Raw genomic sequence first — 16,030 nt, forward strand, 5'->3', positions numbered from 1 at the left:
TTCCTTTCCTGTTGCCATGGAGCCACTAACCCTGTGTGCTGAGTACTGAAACCCATGCGCCCAGAGCCTGTGCTCCACAACAACAGAAGCTACCACAATGAGAAGCCCCCATGCTGCAACTAGAGAGTAGCCCCTCACCTGCCTCAACTAGAGAAAGCGCTTACATAGCAACGAAGACCCAGTGCAGCCGAAAACAAATAAAATAAAATAAAATTTTAAGAAAGGAAGAGAAAATGAAATGGAAGCAGAGAGAGCCACTTGCCTTGAAAGATGCCCTGTGGTTCTGAAAGATGAGACGCATGTCCCACACAAACCCTTCCACGTGGGAGTAGCCCTGCTCATTCAGCCTCTTCTTGATCTTGTCCAGCCACATGGGCTCCTTGAGGTTTTTAGAAGCCTCTTTAATCTAGGGAAAAACAAAAGTCACTGGGAGCATTACTGGCAGAGTTCAACGTGTGCCTCTTGTGGATTCCCATCAAATCTGGTAGAAACACAAGGTAACGATAACAGGAGCTCACTCTCTTGCTCCTGTGGGAGTCCGGCCTCGACTATCACAGGTGCCGGTTTCCAGCTGGGGGGACATCATGGCACCTGCGATCACTGTTGGTCGTGATTACTTATGACCGGTGTGCATCTCTGTGTGCTCAGTTGTGTCTGAGTCTCTGTGGCCCCCTAGACTGGAGTCCACCAGGCTCCTCTGTCCTTGGGATTTTCCAGGCAAGAATACTGGATTGGATTGCCCTTTCCTACTCCAGGGGATCTCCTCGAACCCACATCTCCTCTGTGTCCTGCATTGGCAGGTGGGTTTTTTACCACTAGCACAACCTGGGGAGCCCTTGTTGTGGTTACTTACATAATAATAATAGGGAATCCTCGCAAAAAAGGTGCTCTCTGAATGGCAATAGACCTTCAAGAGGAGGAACTCACATTTCTGCAAAAGAAGGAAGCTGTCAACAAAAAGCAGCTTGGAGACATTGAGCCCCATACACATCCCCAGGCCAAACATGACTCATACCAGTCTCTGGAAGTTTCCCCAGATGGGGATGGCTCTTGGACACAGACGTGCAATGGCTGCAAACAAGTCCTGGTGTGACTTGAGTGTGACTGAGTCATGGCTCACCCTGTGGTTGCCTTCCCCCTACCCTGTGCTTGACTTTTCACACTTGGGAAGGCTTGGGTTCCCGTCTGACTTACCAGCTGCTCCTCTGACTGCATCAGCCTCGCCAGGACCTCAGATTCCCCGAGACCCTGCTGGTTTCCTGAAGACTCCTTCATCCTGCAGAAGGTGCAACTCCACGGGTCCCTGCGGGGCCGGGAATAAGTGAGCGAGGACAAGGTCGCCAGAAACACCTGCCACTCCCATGTCTGCCACCGTCCTCCTTTCAGGAACATTGGTGGACACAGCTCTGGGAGGAAGGGGGAGGAAGGAAGACCTCCAGAGTCTCCAAGACTACCATATGGGGTCTGAGTCAATGACCCCCACTACAGTGTGTGGAGCTGGTGTCAGAGTGAGTGGGGGGCTCTCCTTTCTGTGCCCACTTCTGGGAGCACAAGGAATCTGTCCGCCTGGCCTGCATGTCAAAACTGGGCCTTACCCCTGGGGTCCTCCGGCTTCCCTCAGCCCATTAATAATGTGACAAAATGAGGGAACCAGCCCATGCTTCCTTTGTTTTCTGAATAAGCACAGAACAGCCAACTCATTGGAAAAGACCCTGATGCTGGGAAAGACTAAAGGCAGGAGGAGAAGGGGGCGACAGATGATGAGATGGTTGGATGGCATCACCGACTCAATGGACATGAGTTTGAACAAACTCTGGGAGATGGTGAGGGACAGGGAAGCCTGGGTCGCAAAGAGTCGGATACGACTGAGTGGCTGAACCTCAGCAACACTAAACAAGTGTGTTTCCACCCCTGTGGCCAGGAGTCAGGTTGGAAAACTTCTAGCAAAGGACAGGAGCTTGGTGGACAAAGGACCTGGCTACAAGCCTCAGTGTCCTAGAGGAGACCGAGTGGCAAAAAGCATCCACCTGCCACTGCCTGCATCTTGAAGCGGCTCTCTGCATCCTACCGCTGGACCCTGTACCCATGGGCCCACTCTTTCCCCATCCAGACATAGTAAGAACTAGGCAGGGAGAGTGGGCGTGGCCAGAGGGAAGGGCCCCAATCAGAAGGGAGGGGCAGCATCTCACGCACTTCTCAGTTTCCACCGGCGGGATGTGACAGTCCTCATGAAAAGACCTCGAACAAGTGTCACAGCAGAACAGCTTTCCTCCATCCCGGCAGGTCTCACACACATCTGAGTTTCTCAGCTAGAAGGTAAAGCAACATCTATATCCCCAGTGAGACCCCAGAAGGCCAGCACTCTGGGAGTCAAGAGCCCACTGCCTTTGTATGAACCTGAATGGATGCATGTGGTTCTCCCTGAGACATTAAAGAACAGCATGGTGTGGGCATTTCAGAAGAAGAAAGTGTGCTCTGCAATGAAATTGATGAGGAAGAGCCTATATGTCAGACCAAAAAAGTCTTCCCTGTAAAACCAGAGAATCTAACACTGAAAGACTAGCAGCAAAACAAGGTAATTTTATGGGAATTTATTACCTTGCAGATGAGAGATAAAATAAAGTCCAGAAATAAAGTGCTACATGTGTTTGCCTATACCACAATAATTAAATTGACTTCTGGGAGGGTGATATATTGAGAACTTAATACGGTGGATTAAACTTCTTAGTTTAATTATTACAAGATTATTTTAACAATTATTTTGAGTCTTGTTCTGGGCTTTTGCATGAAGCTACTTGTGTAGGGTGAATTGGGATTCTGGCCATTTCTTTTGTTTTAGAAATGGCCATACATGAGGAAGTGCTAGCCCCAAGGACCATCTTGCCTAAAGCTCCCATTCAGTGTTCTGGGGCATCCTCAAAGACATCCCCAACTGGGGACTGAAACTGCCCTGGCATGGAGCCACGGGACCATGTTTCTTCCCTTCAGTGTAAACACTCACAGATTTCCATCATCATTCCCCAGAAAGTAATGACCCCTCTCCCCAGAGGAACAAGGAATAACAGATATAACCAATGTCTAAGAACCTCGTGCATGCTCAGTTGCTCAGTCATATCCAACTCTTTGTGACCCCATGGACTGTCCACAGAGTTTGCAGGAAAGAAGATTGGACTAGATTGCCATTTTCTTTTCCAGGGGATCTTCCCGACCCAGGAATCGGACATGCATCTACTGCGGGATTCTTTACTACTTTACTACAGATGGATTCTTTACTACTGAGTCACCAGAGAAGTCCCTAAGAACCTCACATTTGTGTATTTTTTAGTAGATTTATCTACCTCTTTGTTTCTAGTCCAGTTCCACATTAGAACCTTCAGGGCAGTGTATATAAAATATTAATGTCCTGGTCCCAATACCAGAAGTCTGAATCAGTTTGTCCAGGTGGGGCAGAGCTATTGGTATTCTTCTTTAATTCATAGAATGGGTAATTTTGTGTATCCGAATCATCTGGGGACTTTTAAACAATCCTGATGTCCAAGTCTTAGCCTAGACTGATAAACAGAATTTCCTGTAAGTTGGAATCCCAACAATACTATTTTCCAAAGGTCTCCAGTTCAGTTCAGTCACTCAGTCATGTCCAACTCTTTGCGACCCCATGAATTGCAGCACGCCAGGCCTCCCTGTCCATCACCAACTCCCGGAGTTCACTCAGACTCATGTCCATTGAGTCAGCGATGCCATCCAGCCATCTCATCCTCTGTCGTCCCCTTCTCCTCCTGCCCCCAATCCCTCCCAGCATCAGAGTCTTTTCCAATGAGTCAACTCTTCACATGAGGTGGCCAAAGTGCTGGAGTTTCAGCTTTAGCATCATTCCCTCCAAAGTAATCCCAGGGCTGATCTCCTTCAGAATGGACTGGTTGGATCTCCTTGCAGTCCAAGGGACTCTCAAGAGTCTTCTCCAACACCACAGTTCAAAAGCATCAATTCTTCGGTCTTAGTTGCAGCCCAAGTTGAGTATTAGTCAGAGGAAAGTCTGTTATTAAGGTATGGGGTTTAGGTCAATGCTGAACTGTCCTGTAACATCAGTCCCAGAGACATCACTTTGCTGAAAAAGGTCCGTCTTATAAAAACTATGGTTTTTCCAGTTGACATGTATGGATGTGAGAGTTGGACTGTAAAGAAGGCTGAGCACTGAAGAACTGATGCTTTTGAACTGTGGTGTTGGAGAATACTCTTGAGAGTCCCTTGGACTGCAAGGAGATCAAACCAGTCAATCCTAAAGGAAATCAACCTTGAATATTCGTCAGAAGGACTGATGCTGAAGCTGAAGCTCCAATACTTTGACCACCTGATGTGAAGAAGTGACTCACTGGAAAAGACCCCGATGCTGGGAAAGATTGAGGGCAGGAGGAGAAGGGGACCACAGATGAGATGATTTGATGGCATCACCAACTCAATGGACATGAGTTTAAGCAAGCTCTGGAAGTTGGTGATGGACAGGGAAGCCTGGTACGCTGCAGTCCATGGTGTCGCAAAGAGCTGGACACAACTGAGTGACTGAATAGCAACACTCAGTCCCAGGAAAACTGAGTAGCAGCAGTGAGGGTACTCTTGCCGAAACAATTGCTTCCTCTTCCCTGTGGACTCTTGGCCATGGGCTGTGAGACCTGACCCTCTGTACCAATGTCCATCCCAAACAAGCCACACAAACACTGGACTCCAGCACTGTTTAGATGACTGAAGAATCCTTCAGTTGGCCAAGGGTCAGAAAGAGTGTGAATAAGATCTAAATCTTGTTGGGGGCATTATTTTGGAGGTAAAGTATATGTAAAGCTATTTGACTATCCCTCCTCTATTGGATGCCATGCATCAGCATTACTGCATACTTTCCCACCTGAGTGCTGCCCCCTGGAGTTGTGCAAAGGTGACTCTGCTGCAAATGTCCATCTTGTTGCAGTGAAAGGAATCAAAAGGGCTTTCCATGTGGCTCAGTGATAAAGAATCCGCCTGCCAGTACAAGAGATGCAGGTTCCATCCCTGGGTTGGGAAGATCCCCTGGAGGAGGGCATGTCAACCCACTCCAGTATTCCTGCCTGGAGAATTCCATGGACAGAGGAACCTGGCAGTCCACAGTCTATAGCGTTGCACAGAGTTGGACATGACTGAGTGACTGAGCACACACGCACACACAAAGCAGCCAATCACATGGTACCAGTTTGAGTTAAAATGCCCTGTGATTTGCTAGATGGTGACCAGCTAAGCACCATGATGGTTCCCTCAAGACTGGATGCAGGGCTTCCATAAAGAACCCGCTAGCCCCAAGTGCATTTCTCTGAAGGATCCATGCTGCTGCTAAGTCGCTTCAGTCGTGTCCGACTTTGTGCAGCTCCATAGATGGAAGCCCACCAGGTTCCCCTGTCCCTGGGATTCTCCAGGCAAGAACACTGAAGTGGGTTGCCATTTCCTTCTCCAATGCATGAAAGAGAAAAGTGAAAGGGAAGTCGCTTAGTTGTGTCCGACTTGTAGCGACCCCATGGACTGCAGCTTACCAGGCTCCTCCATCCATGGGATTTTCCAGGCAGGATCCATGACAGTGTTTAAACCTTAACCTGCCAGCTTCACCTGGCCTGTTCCTTCTGGTTGATGCTTAAAACCATCATGCTCTTCCTGTACCTTGGAATAGAAGTTTGGGATTTTTCTTTCCTTCTCTATTGCCTTCTTTAAAATGCTGCTCTCCCTCTAATTTCCTCCTTACCCCCCATCTGCAGGGCAGCTGTGCCCATTACTACTTTAAGCCCAGGCTCTACAGACCCCAGTGGTCTCAAGCTCTGTCTCCTATTTGCACTTTCAAGGGGAAAAGAGGAAATGGGAAAGTTTCTACTGCACAAATGGAAAGGATGCTTTCAGGTTAAGACACCCAATGCCAGAATCATGTACCTCAGGTGGGCGATGTATTTGCTGTGCTGTGCCCTGCTCATCACACACGGCGACACACTCCACCTGAGTGTGAGCGTGCTTCAGGGAAATGCGGTGATGACTCAGAGAAGGTGCCGAGGGAAAGGCCTGCCTTAGTCTGGCTCACAGGTGGGAGTTAGTACTTACACAAAGGTTATCTAAGGTGTTGTCAGGAGACTTTGGTCCTCTTTTCTGCAGAAAAGAAAGATTAAATGACAATACTGAATGTGATGTATGCATCTGTCACTTATTTAAACACCAGTCACTGGAGGGATTCAAGCCATTGTTCACCCATTACTTTACACCTGTTTTTGTGGATACATGTATCTAAAGGAGATCAGTCCTGGGTGTTCATTGGAAGGACTGATGCTGAAGCTGAAACTCCAGTACTTTGGCCACCTCACGTGAAGAATTGACTCATTGGAAAAGACCCTGATCCTGAGGGATTGGGGGCAAGAGGAGAAGGGGACGACAGAGGATGAGATGGCTGGATGGCATCACTGACTCAATGGACATGAGTTTGGGTAAACTCCGGGAGTTGGTGATGGACAGGGAGGCCTGGCATGCTACGATTCATGGGGTCGCAAAGAGTCAAACACGACTGAGGGACTGAACTGAACTGAACTGTATCTACCTGGAAAATAAAAAAGTACCAAAGGACAACTGTTCAGCCCAATGCAAGTTCTATTCCCTGGCTCTTAGATGCAAGGTGGAGCCATATGGGGACTTTAGCCCTGGTTCCCACAGATGGAGTTGGTGGAGCTCTGTTGGTTTTCTTACTTCAAGAGGCCCTTGGGCATTTTTCTCTGCATTATAAAATGCCATCCCACCAAAAGGAGCTGCAGTGAGAGTATCAGGCTGAAGATTCATCATCAACAACTCAGGTGACCACGGGGCCCAGAGTCCTGGAGTTCATGCAAACGTCTCAGAGGAGAATGCCACGGCCTGTCACAGGTCTCCTGGGGCACAGCCTCAATGATAAAATGTACCCAAACTTCCCAGGGCTATAGCTTTTCTTCCAGAAGGTCACCCGTCTCTCCCCTCCCTTCAAATCCCAAGAAGTCAGCTAGCTGACTCTTCAAAGGTAACTGACTACCACCCACTAGCTTTACATTGCTTTCCAATATTCAATAGAATGACCTGGCCTCCATCCCTCTTGGGCAGGGGTTCCCAACCTCTGGGATCTAATGCCTGATGCTCTGAGATAGAGCTGAGGTAATAATAATAGAAATAAAGTGCACAATAAATGTAATGCACTTAAATCCTCTGGAAACCATCCCTCCTCCCCAGTTCATGGAAAAATTGCCTTCCATGAAACCAGTAGCCTTGTACCAAAAAGGTTGGGGACCACTGCTCTAGGACACAGGCAGCCTCAGCTTTGGTCTCCAGCCCAGGGCAGAGTGGTCACGGACAAGTGTAATCCAGCGTCAATGACCTGAGAGGTGGCTATGTCACTGCCCATCTTTCTATTGCCCATTCTAAACTTACTGCTTCCCAAGTGGCTCAGTGGTAAAGAATATCCCTGCCAAGCAGGAGACATGGGTTCAATCCCTGGGTCAAGAAGATCCACTGGAGGAGGAAATGGCAACCCATTTCAGTCTTCTTGCCTAGGAAATCTCATGGACAGAAGAGCCTGGTGGGCCACAGTGCATGGGGTCACAAGAGTGGGACACAACTTAGCAACTAAACAACAATAATCCCATTAGTTATTCTTCCATGTTAGGCAATGAAGTTGAAACAATCCTTGAGGTCAAGGATATTGTTTTAATCTTCTAAAGGCCATTGGGCATTTAGTAAGCATTCAATAATTGCATGTTGGATAAGTGAATAAATGAGTATCATTTCACTTAAGAAATCCCGTGGAGGGGGAAATGGCAACCCACTCCAGTATTTGTGCCTAGAGAATCCCATGGATAGACGAGCCTGGTGAGCTACAGTCCACGGGGTTGCAAAAAGTCAGACACGACTGAGCAATTAATACTTTTTTTTCCACTTAGGAAGAGATTACTTGCTATCTCTTAAGCAAATTTTTTTTTTCTTAAGCAAATATTACCCAACATTAAAAAGATTGTTCTAGAGGAATGTTGTTGTACAGTTGCTAAATCATGTCCAACTCTTCATGATCCCATGGATTGTGGCACGCCAGGCACTTCTGTCCTCCACTATCTCCTGCAATTATTTTACAACACTGCAATTGTCATCAAAAGGTGTTAGTGACCTTTGTCAGGAGCCAGGAAGCCATCATGTAGTGCTGAGAGTGACACTGAAGATTCCCAAAGCCAAGGAAAAAAGAGGTTCTGAGAAACACAGAAGACCCATGGGAGTAGTAATGAGTCCTGAGGTTTGCCACTTGGGGAACATCTGCTGTTGCGCAGAGGGAGATGCAAAATGAAGAGGTAACTGCAGGTTGCTGCCAAAAAGTGCTGTACCCATGACTAAGGGTAGAATCTATTGTTAAGAAGATGCCAGCTTACTCGGGTAAACTGAGTAACTCTTGGCACTTGGGGAATGATACAGATGCTGGTCTTCAAGATACTCACTAAGTAGGGCAAATAATAGTTCCCTGTAGGAAATCCAGCAGGTGAAATGTCCCAAGGACTTAGAGTTTCAACTGTCCAGAACCTCAGATAACGTCAGGTCGTGGATCTCACATTCCCAGTGGAAGATGAAGTCCCATGGGCCAACTACGTGTGACCTGTCTTAGAAGTTCTGTGAATGTCTTGATTGGCCATTTCTTTTTTTCAATTATTTTGTCTGCACCATGCAGCATGTGGGATCTTAGTTTCCCAACCAGGGACTGAACTCATGCGCCCTGCACTGCAAGGGTGCACCTAATCACTGCACTGCCAGGGAAGTCCCTTGAATGGCCATTTCTATGTGTACATAAGAACAGAACTTCTCACCTCCATCTTGTTTTCAAGTTCTCATTCATAGCCAAACTTGGAAAAGCCATCTCCATGTCCTGAATCTACACTGCACCTTACATATTTGTTGTCTCCATAGAGGAAGGAATCACTTTCACAGACAGAAGGGAGGTCTGCACAGCAAAAGAGTGGCATCAAAGTAACCAGTTTTCTTGGCCAGCCCTTCCTATACAATCCACTGATCTCCCAAGAGCTTCCCACCCTACAGCACCATCTTCATCAAGGGCAAATAATGGCCCCCTGAAAAAGAGTATGTCTGTGTGTAGACTATTAAGGGGTGGAAGGGGATACAAATGATCAGAAAAGAAATACGTTTCTTGTTGCCTATCTTACAAAATGGTATATGGACCAAGATAGACAATCTTAGACTGGGATTTTCTGAATGACTGTGAACATACTTTGATTCCATTAGATTTCATTAAAGTTAGGAAATAGTAATACTGATTTTAAAAATCTGGGTTTGATTTGAAGACGACCTTATCACCCTCTTACAATACACTTCTGCATGTTCCAGAATCATGCTTGCCTTTACAATTTTGACAACATCTGCATCTGTAGCTAAAGCACATCCATGAGGCCTATTTTGATGGCTCCTTATCACTTCTATTTCAAATGGTTTGCCATCAAGAAGACCTTGCCATCCAGAACAACATAATGTTCAAAGGAGCAACACTGAAGGCATATGCCAAAAGTTTTTTAAAGGTGGGAGCAGGGTGTTACACAGTTTAGAAACCACAAAATAACACACTGTGCATGCAAAATCGATTATGTGATGGGAATTTCTAGAAAATTATGTAATAATCACCTTTTTTCTCTTGCCATATTTCCTTGGAGGATTATGGAGAAATCTTCTCTGAAAGATAAAAAGATCCAAGTATATGGTTGGCCTATGAGTCTGGCACTCCCAGCCTCTTCCCAAATATTTCTACCTGGATGCCCCGCTGTCGGCCCAAAGCCATGGTATCTAAATGAGAAACCATCTCCCTCTCTTCACTTGTATTTCTCCTAAATTCAATCAGTGGCACTTTAAAAATCATCTTTAGAACATTCTTCCCTTCTTGTGCTTTTCCCCTTAAGTTTTAAGAGGTTTTCCTTTATAATCTCTTTGACACCTCTCTCCTGCTCTCCATTCCTACCAGTCACTCAAGCTTGAGTCCATATACCAAGGCTTGTCAATCAATATACACTTATCCCATGCCTACTGGGTGTCAGATATTCTCAACAATCTTGGACACACAAAGATGGACACAGAAAAAACAATGCGCGAAAGGATAAGAGTAAAACTATAAGAAGATCTTAGTAATGGGCTGAGAAAGCTCAGGGAAGAAGTGGTCAGGGCCAAGTGGGTCAGGGAATATTCAGGGAAGAAGAGCATTTGAGTTGAACACTGCGTGTTGGGTGTAGGTTTCTTGAGCTGAAAAGATGCTGGAGTCATTTCAGTGTCCCTTGGCCATATAAGACACTATTCTAAACATGTCATTTCATATCTCAGAAGACTTCATTGATTCTGCATTGTCTATGAGTTTAAACACTTTAGCCTGGCATTAAATTCATCTACAAACAATTGCAATTAAATTGATGGATTATGCCTTATTATATACAGTATGTCTATCTCAACCCACTAGGCATGGTTCTGGTTTTCACATCATTCCTTCTCAGGAATACCTTTTTCCTACCTGTTTGATTGTAAACTGTCTTCTTCTTCCAGTGCATAAAGTTGACTACATTCACCTGAGTCAGAACGATCCTTCCCTCCTCCAAACTCCTATTCCATCCTGACAAACGCAGTGGAATTTCCTGCCTCTTTCACAGCAATGATGTGCTATGTTGTACTGAGGTTAGGAATGTGGAACACTCTCCCCAGGTGAGAGGATAAACTCAGAGGCATCTGAGCTTTCGTGATAACTCAACAAATATTTTGTGAGCAAATAGTGACCTTATTCTTGGGGAACAACAAGGAAAGTCACATCTGTCCTGGCCCCCAGAATACCTCCATCAGCCATAGCAGGGGCCTCCCTCCACAGCGAACACTTATCTTCCAATTCTTTGATCTTCCGTGGCCGCCTCTGATTTCAAATTCCCTGGGGGTGAACCAGTCTCCGTTCTCACTCTGTATACACTTCACCCAGGATCCTGTAAGACCAGGGTAAATTCATCTCCAGCCTTCCTTGTTTTCAGAAGGCGGACTCCCACAACACTGGATCCTGGACACACCCAGTTTAGGCTCAAGATCTAAAACAGAAGAGTCTGGCCTCCCCTTTCAGGCTTCAGAATCCCCACATCTAGCCTCCAAATCCCCTCACAGGAGATTCACTGCCTTGTGGCAACATTTCTTTAACGGATGTGCAACAACAACAACAAAAATGATAATTACCATCAAAATCAAGCTTTTAAAAGTATTTCAAAATCACCTAAAAAGGAAAAGCAAGTGACTTTGAAGTGAGAGAGCATTTCAATTTGCCAGGGAGAGGACCTTGAGCCCATGGGAGCAGAAACTCCAGTTGAGACTAAGATCTCCGATGGGTACCTTGTGGCTCAGAATGGCACCATAGCAGCATCTGTGCCCTTTATCACACTTTCTACCCAGTTCAATGGCATTGTTGAGCAGAGATTTCCCATCCCTAAAATCATGGATAGCTGGTATTAAAAGTAACTGTGAAATGCTATACAATGGAAAATTTAGGTTATGTTATAAAAGATAATCATATGTTAGCATCATTAGTCATTACAGAAAAGCACAGCTAAACCATGAGATACCATTTCACATCCACTAAGACGGCTGTCTTAGAAAAAAGAGACAATAACAAGTATTGGCACGGAAACAGAGAGATTGGAACTCTCATACACTGCTGGTGGGAAGATAAAGTATTACAGCCACTGTAGAAAACATTTTGATGTTTCCTCAGTAGGGTTAAACATGGAATTATCACAGGAACCAGCAATTTCACTCCTAGGTATATACTGGAAAGAATTAAAGACTGTTCACACAAAAACTAAAACATGAATGTTCAAAATAGCATTATTCGTAATAGTAAAAGAGTGGAAACAATCCAAATTGATGAATGCTGCTGCTGCTAAGTCGCTTCAGTCGTGTCCGACTCTGTGCGACCCAGTAGACGGCAGCCCACCAGGCTCCTGCGTCCATGGGATTCTCCAGGCAAGAGTACTGGAGTGGGTTGCCATTGCCTTCTCCAATTGATGAATAGCTAAACAAAATATGGTATATCTATACCATGGAATATTATATTATGTGGCAATAAGAAAGAATGAAGTACTAATAATGCCATTACATGGATGAACCTTGAAATTGTCATCATAAGAGAGAGAGCCAGTCACAAAATGGCACATATTACCTGATTCCATTTTACGGGAAATACTGAGAATAGGCCAATTTATGGAGCAGAAAATAGATTAGCCAGTTCAGGGTTGGGTGGTGGGGTGAGTATGAGACTGGGCATTGATTACTAAGAGACATGGAGTTTCCTTTAGTGGGAAAGTATTCTAACAAAAATATTCTATAATTCGATTGTGGTGATAGTTACACCATCTTGTGACTATACAAACAAAATTCAACATTGAATTGTACACCCTGAGTGGTGAATTGTATCTCGGTTAAGTTGTTTACTAATACTTTATATCAATTATGTAAATTAATTCCTGACAGCTATACCATGAAGTAGGTTTTAACGATTTCTTTTTTATTTTTTTTTTCGATTTCTTTTTTAGATGAAGAATTTCAGGCTCAGAAAGGTCCCATTCTCTACTCAGATGAATCAGTTCCTCTTGGCACAGGAGAGGCTGGGACTCACGTTATCTGATTCTGAATTCTTTGCTGGTCCTCATTATATCAAGCACCTGCCCTGGTGATAGTCATCCCGAGGGAGAAAGGACATGAAGGTAGGGACTGAGAGCCTCGTCCCTTGTGGACATGTTCACGTGGGAATGAGCACCTAATGTGTGTGATTTCTTAAAGTATGAAAATATTAACCTAGGTATCCCTTCCTCCTTCTCAAGCGAAATGGTGGCCCCCATTCCTTCAACTATGTGTAATTCACATAGGTAATCCCATGACTTCTCAAGATTCCCTCAGATAGGCATTGCATAGTAGACCTTAAAACTCACCGTGTTTCAATTTCTTCTTGTGTAACTTTCCCTTCACCTTACCACAGGTCACAGGAATTATCTGAGAGTGAAAATCCACACGTTCATATGTGTACTTTCTTTTCCCTGAAAGAGAAGATTCCTTCATGGTCTCATTTTCAGTTGCACCTGTACCACTTCTCCCATGTTGAGTTTGTTCTTATAAAGGTATGAAGGGATGTAGAAAGCTTTATACCACAAATCTCCAGAGTCAAGGGCTTCCCTGGTAGCTCAGTTGGTAAAAAATCCACCTGCAATGCAGGAGACATGGGTTTGATCCCTGGGTCAGAAAGAGCCCCTGGAGAAGAAAACGGCTACTCACTCCAGTATTCTTGCCTGGGAAATCCCATGGATAGGGAAGCCTGGCAGGCCACAGTCCACGGGGTCTCAAGAGTCAGACATAACTTAGTGACTAAACCACTACCACTAGAGTCAAAGCCTTTCTTCCAAGTGACATTTTCGATACATGACTACAGAATATCCACCTCTAACTCATCCCTCAAGTTTCACACAAAACTGAATGTGTTAGTAAAAAAATCAGGCTTCAATAAAACTGTTAGCTCCCAATCCAGTCAGCCTCACTGATTCTCATACAACAATGAAGCATATAGCTGCCTCATGTTCTGAAGGGAGCCATGGGACGTCCCTGGCAGTTTAACTGTTAAGACTCTATGCATGGGACACAGGTCCCATTCCCAGTCCTGGAACCAATATCCCTCATGCCTCAAGGCCAAAAGGAAAAAAAAAAAAGTTCTTTCTTTCGTCATTGAAGGGAATCCTCCAACTATTTCACCACAGTTACGTAGCTGGAGCAAAATGAGAGCCTACTTGCATCTCTCTATGTCAGGTCTGGCTGAGTGAGCAGAGAGGGCAATGATGCGGGAACCTAGTGGAGGAGACGTCTGCCTTCTCTTTGTGTTCTCTGCTTTGTTTCACGCTTCTTTCTCATATCAGCACTCTCCTTAACTAAAAGAGGAGTTCAGGAAGCTCTAGAATAATCTGCAAGTTACATGGGGAGAGGGCTGCTGGAGACTGAGTCCACAGAAGTGGGGGTGAAAGGTCTTTGAATAAACTAGCTCAAGGAGGCTGTGTAACTGATCCTGACCCTGCAAGTCGATGTTTTAGAGCCATGGCGGGAGGAGGGGGAGCTGTCCATGGTCCAGTTTTGAGATAGTAGACTAGAAGACCTGGGATGGGCTGTGAAAGATGGCTGGCCTCATTCACCCTCTTAGTTTACAGATGAAGAAACTGAAGGGAAAGCAGTCAAGTGACAGGCCCAAGCCCACACAATCAGAAGAGGATGACAGACTTCTGACCACCACTCCAGGCTATCCATGGTGTGCAACCTCTGACTTTCTGTGTAGCAAGAGAAGGGCCGGTTAAATAATGTGTGGGTTGTGTATGTGCCCTTTATGTGCAAACAGACTATTTCCGGCTTAAAAGTGATCAGTTCAGTGGGGAGAACATCACTGTGATAGCCCTTGGACCCACGGGGTCTGGTTTAGATCTGTCACCAAGTTTCTTGTTTGTGAAATTATCTTTCTCATCCAGGCACATTTTGAACCAAATCGAAACTTTTCCTGTTAGTAAAGCTGCATAAAGCAATTAGGGAAATGGATTTATCAATAAAAACACAGTGCAAAACAGGAAATTAGCTGCCTAATTATTGAGACAATATTTCCTTTTTCTTCCTTACCTCTTGACTTAGCTCTTCTCTGTGGGATTCTGTCATTATGAGTAAAGCGGGGTCTGCCTCTCCTTTTCCCTGAGGAAATAGAAAAACAGAATCATACAGAATCAACACGCAGCTGCATTGCATCTATTAGTACTTTTCAGAATTTCCACTGAAATGTAATTTCCCAGAAGCCTATCTAATGCACAAAGAAAAATATATTCTTCCTAATCTTTAAGCTACCAAGAATTAGACGGCAAGTTTTAGACTTATATTTTACTTTTCATTGTCACACATTAGTAAAACAAACAAGAAATTGATATCAGCATTTTACTTATATCCCAAGCAACCATGTGTTAACTGTTTAATGCACAATTAAGGGAAATGAGTTCTAGGAAACCCTATGGCAGGCTTTGCAGGTGAGACACATGTTACACACATCACCTGGAATGAAGCTGTTTGTACATTTAGTGTACAAATAGTGTTAGTAATGTAACCAAGAGTTTTGTCCACCTGAGCTTAGACAAAGATATTGGAATCTAAGAAACTAAGAAAGAGAAGAATGCTAACCAAGAGTCCTCCAAAACCTTGATTTCACATAGTAACTAAGAATGGACTCAGTAAATATTGCAGCAGAGACTGTCCTGCCATTTACAAGTTAATTGGCTGTGGATATGTATCTCAAAGTTTGCTATCATTCACATGTGCTTTATTTTCTAAGGTAGGAAGATAAATTCATTTCCTTCTTTCTGAGTTCAGTGCCCACCATCCAATGACTGCCATCTGGTGGGAAGGGTAATTCAGACTCCAAGAAGAAATATTTTCCAGGCTACTCCTTCCTAAGTGCAATAAACTCTAAGCAGATTATGAGCATATATCAGACCAGCAAAGTAAAAAGACTCTTTCCTTCAATCAAACCCAAAGTGGATCCAATGGTTGGCAGAATAATTTTACTTTCTGGTCTTAAGACTAAGCAGTTACTGAAAAGATTTTCAATTCCTCAAGATCAAAATGGCCCTATGGGACAAATCTTGATGATTAGACTTTATCAGAAGGTCTACAACTTACAACAACCTTGCAAGTGGTCACCTGTTATTATTTAACAGGATAATATGAGCTCAAGGAAGAGGCCTACAGAGATTTATAAACTTGTGTAAGAAACTATTGGGTTGCCCGAAAAAGTTCGTCCAGGTTTTAAATGTACAGAAAACCTTGAATGAACTTTTTGGCCAATCCAATGAATAAAAGTAATAGCCATGGGCCAGGGAGAACCACTAAAAAGGTAGAAATGGGGTTCTTAAAGAGGTGGATTAATCTTTTGACTTCCTCTCACTTTCTC

General features: G+C 44.6%; 1 protein-coding gene across 49 annotated transcripts in view; it reads right to left on the reverse strand.

Annotated features, from left to right (window-relative positions):
• LOC147377709 (nuclear body protein SP140-like) overlaps positions 1-16,030 on the reverse strand; it is an 81,151-nt gene that overhangs the window by 755 nt on the left and 64,366 nt on the right. For 35 of the 49 annotated variants that reach the window (XM_086336468.1, XM_086336442.1, XM_086336456.1 and 32 more), the window contains 9 exons: positions 14,716-14,784; positions 13,002-13,106; positions 10,870-11,012; positions 9,685-9,732; positions 6,103-6,147; positions 2,194-2,309; positions 1,195-1,303; positions 854-931; positions 263-406 (listed from right to left, as the gene is read on the reverse strand). In XM_086336468.1, the coding sequence (XP_086192594.1) occupies positions 263-406; positions 854-931; positions 1,195-1,303; positions 2,194-2,309; positions 6,103-6,147; positions 9,685-9,732; positions 10,870-11,012; positions 13,002-13,106; positions 14,716-14,784 (857 nt within the window). Of the gene's footprint in view, positions 1-262; positions 407-853; positions 932-1,194; positions 1,304-2,193; positions 2,310-6,102; positions 6,148-9,684; positions 9,733-10,869; positions 11,013-13,001; positions 13,318-14,715; positions 14,785-16,030 lie in introns of those variants that run through there. The other 14 variants (XM_086336460.1, XM_086336424.1, XM_086336357.1 and 11 more) reach the window with 4 other exon arrangements.

This window comes from Bos grunniens, chromosome 2 (genome assembly GCF_055505025.1).
Source record: "Bos grunniens cultivar Pamir isolate PY7600 chromosome 2, Bosgru_T2T1.0, whole genome shotgun sequence".
Lineage (NCBI taxonomy): Eukaryota > Metazoa > Chordata > Mammalia > Artiodactyla > Bovidae > Bos > Bos grunniens.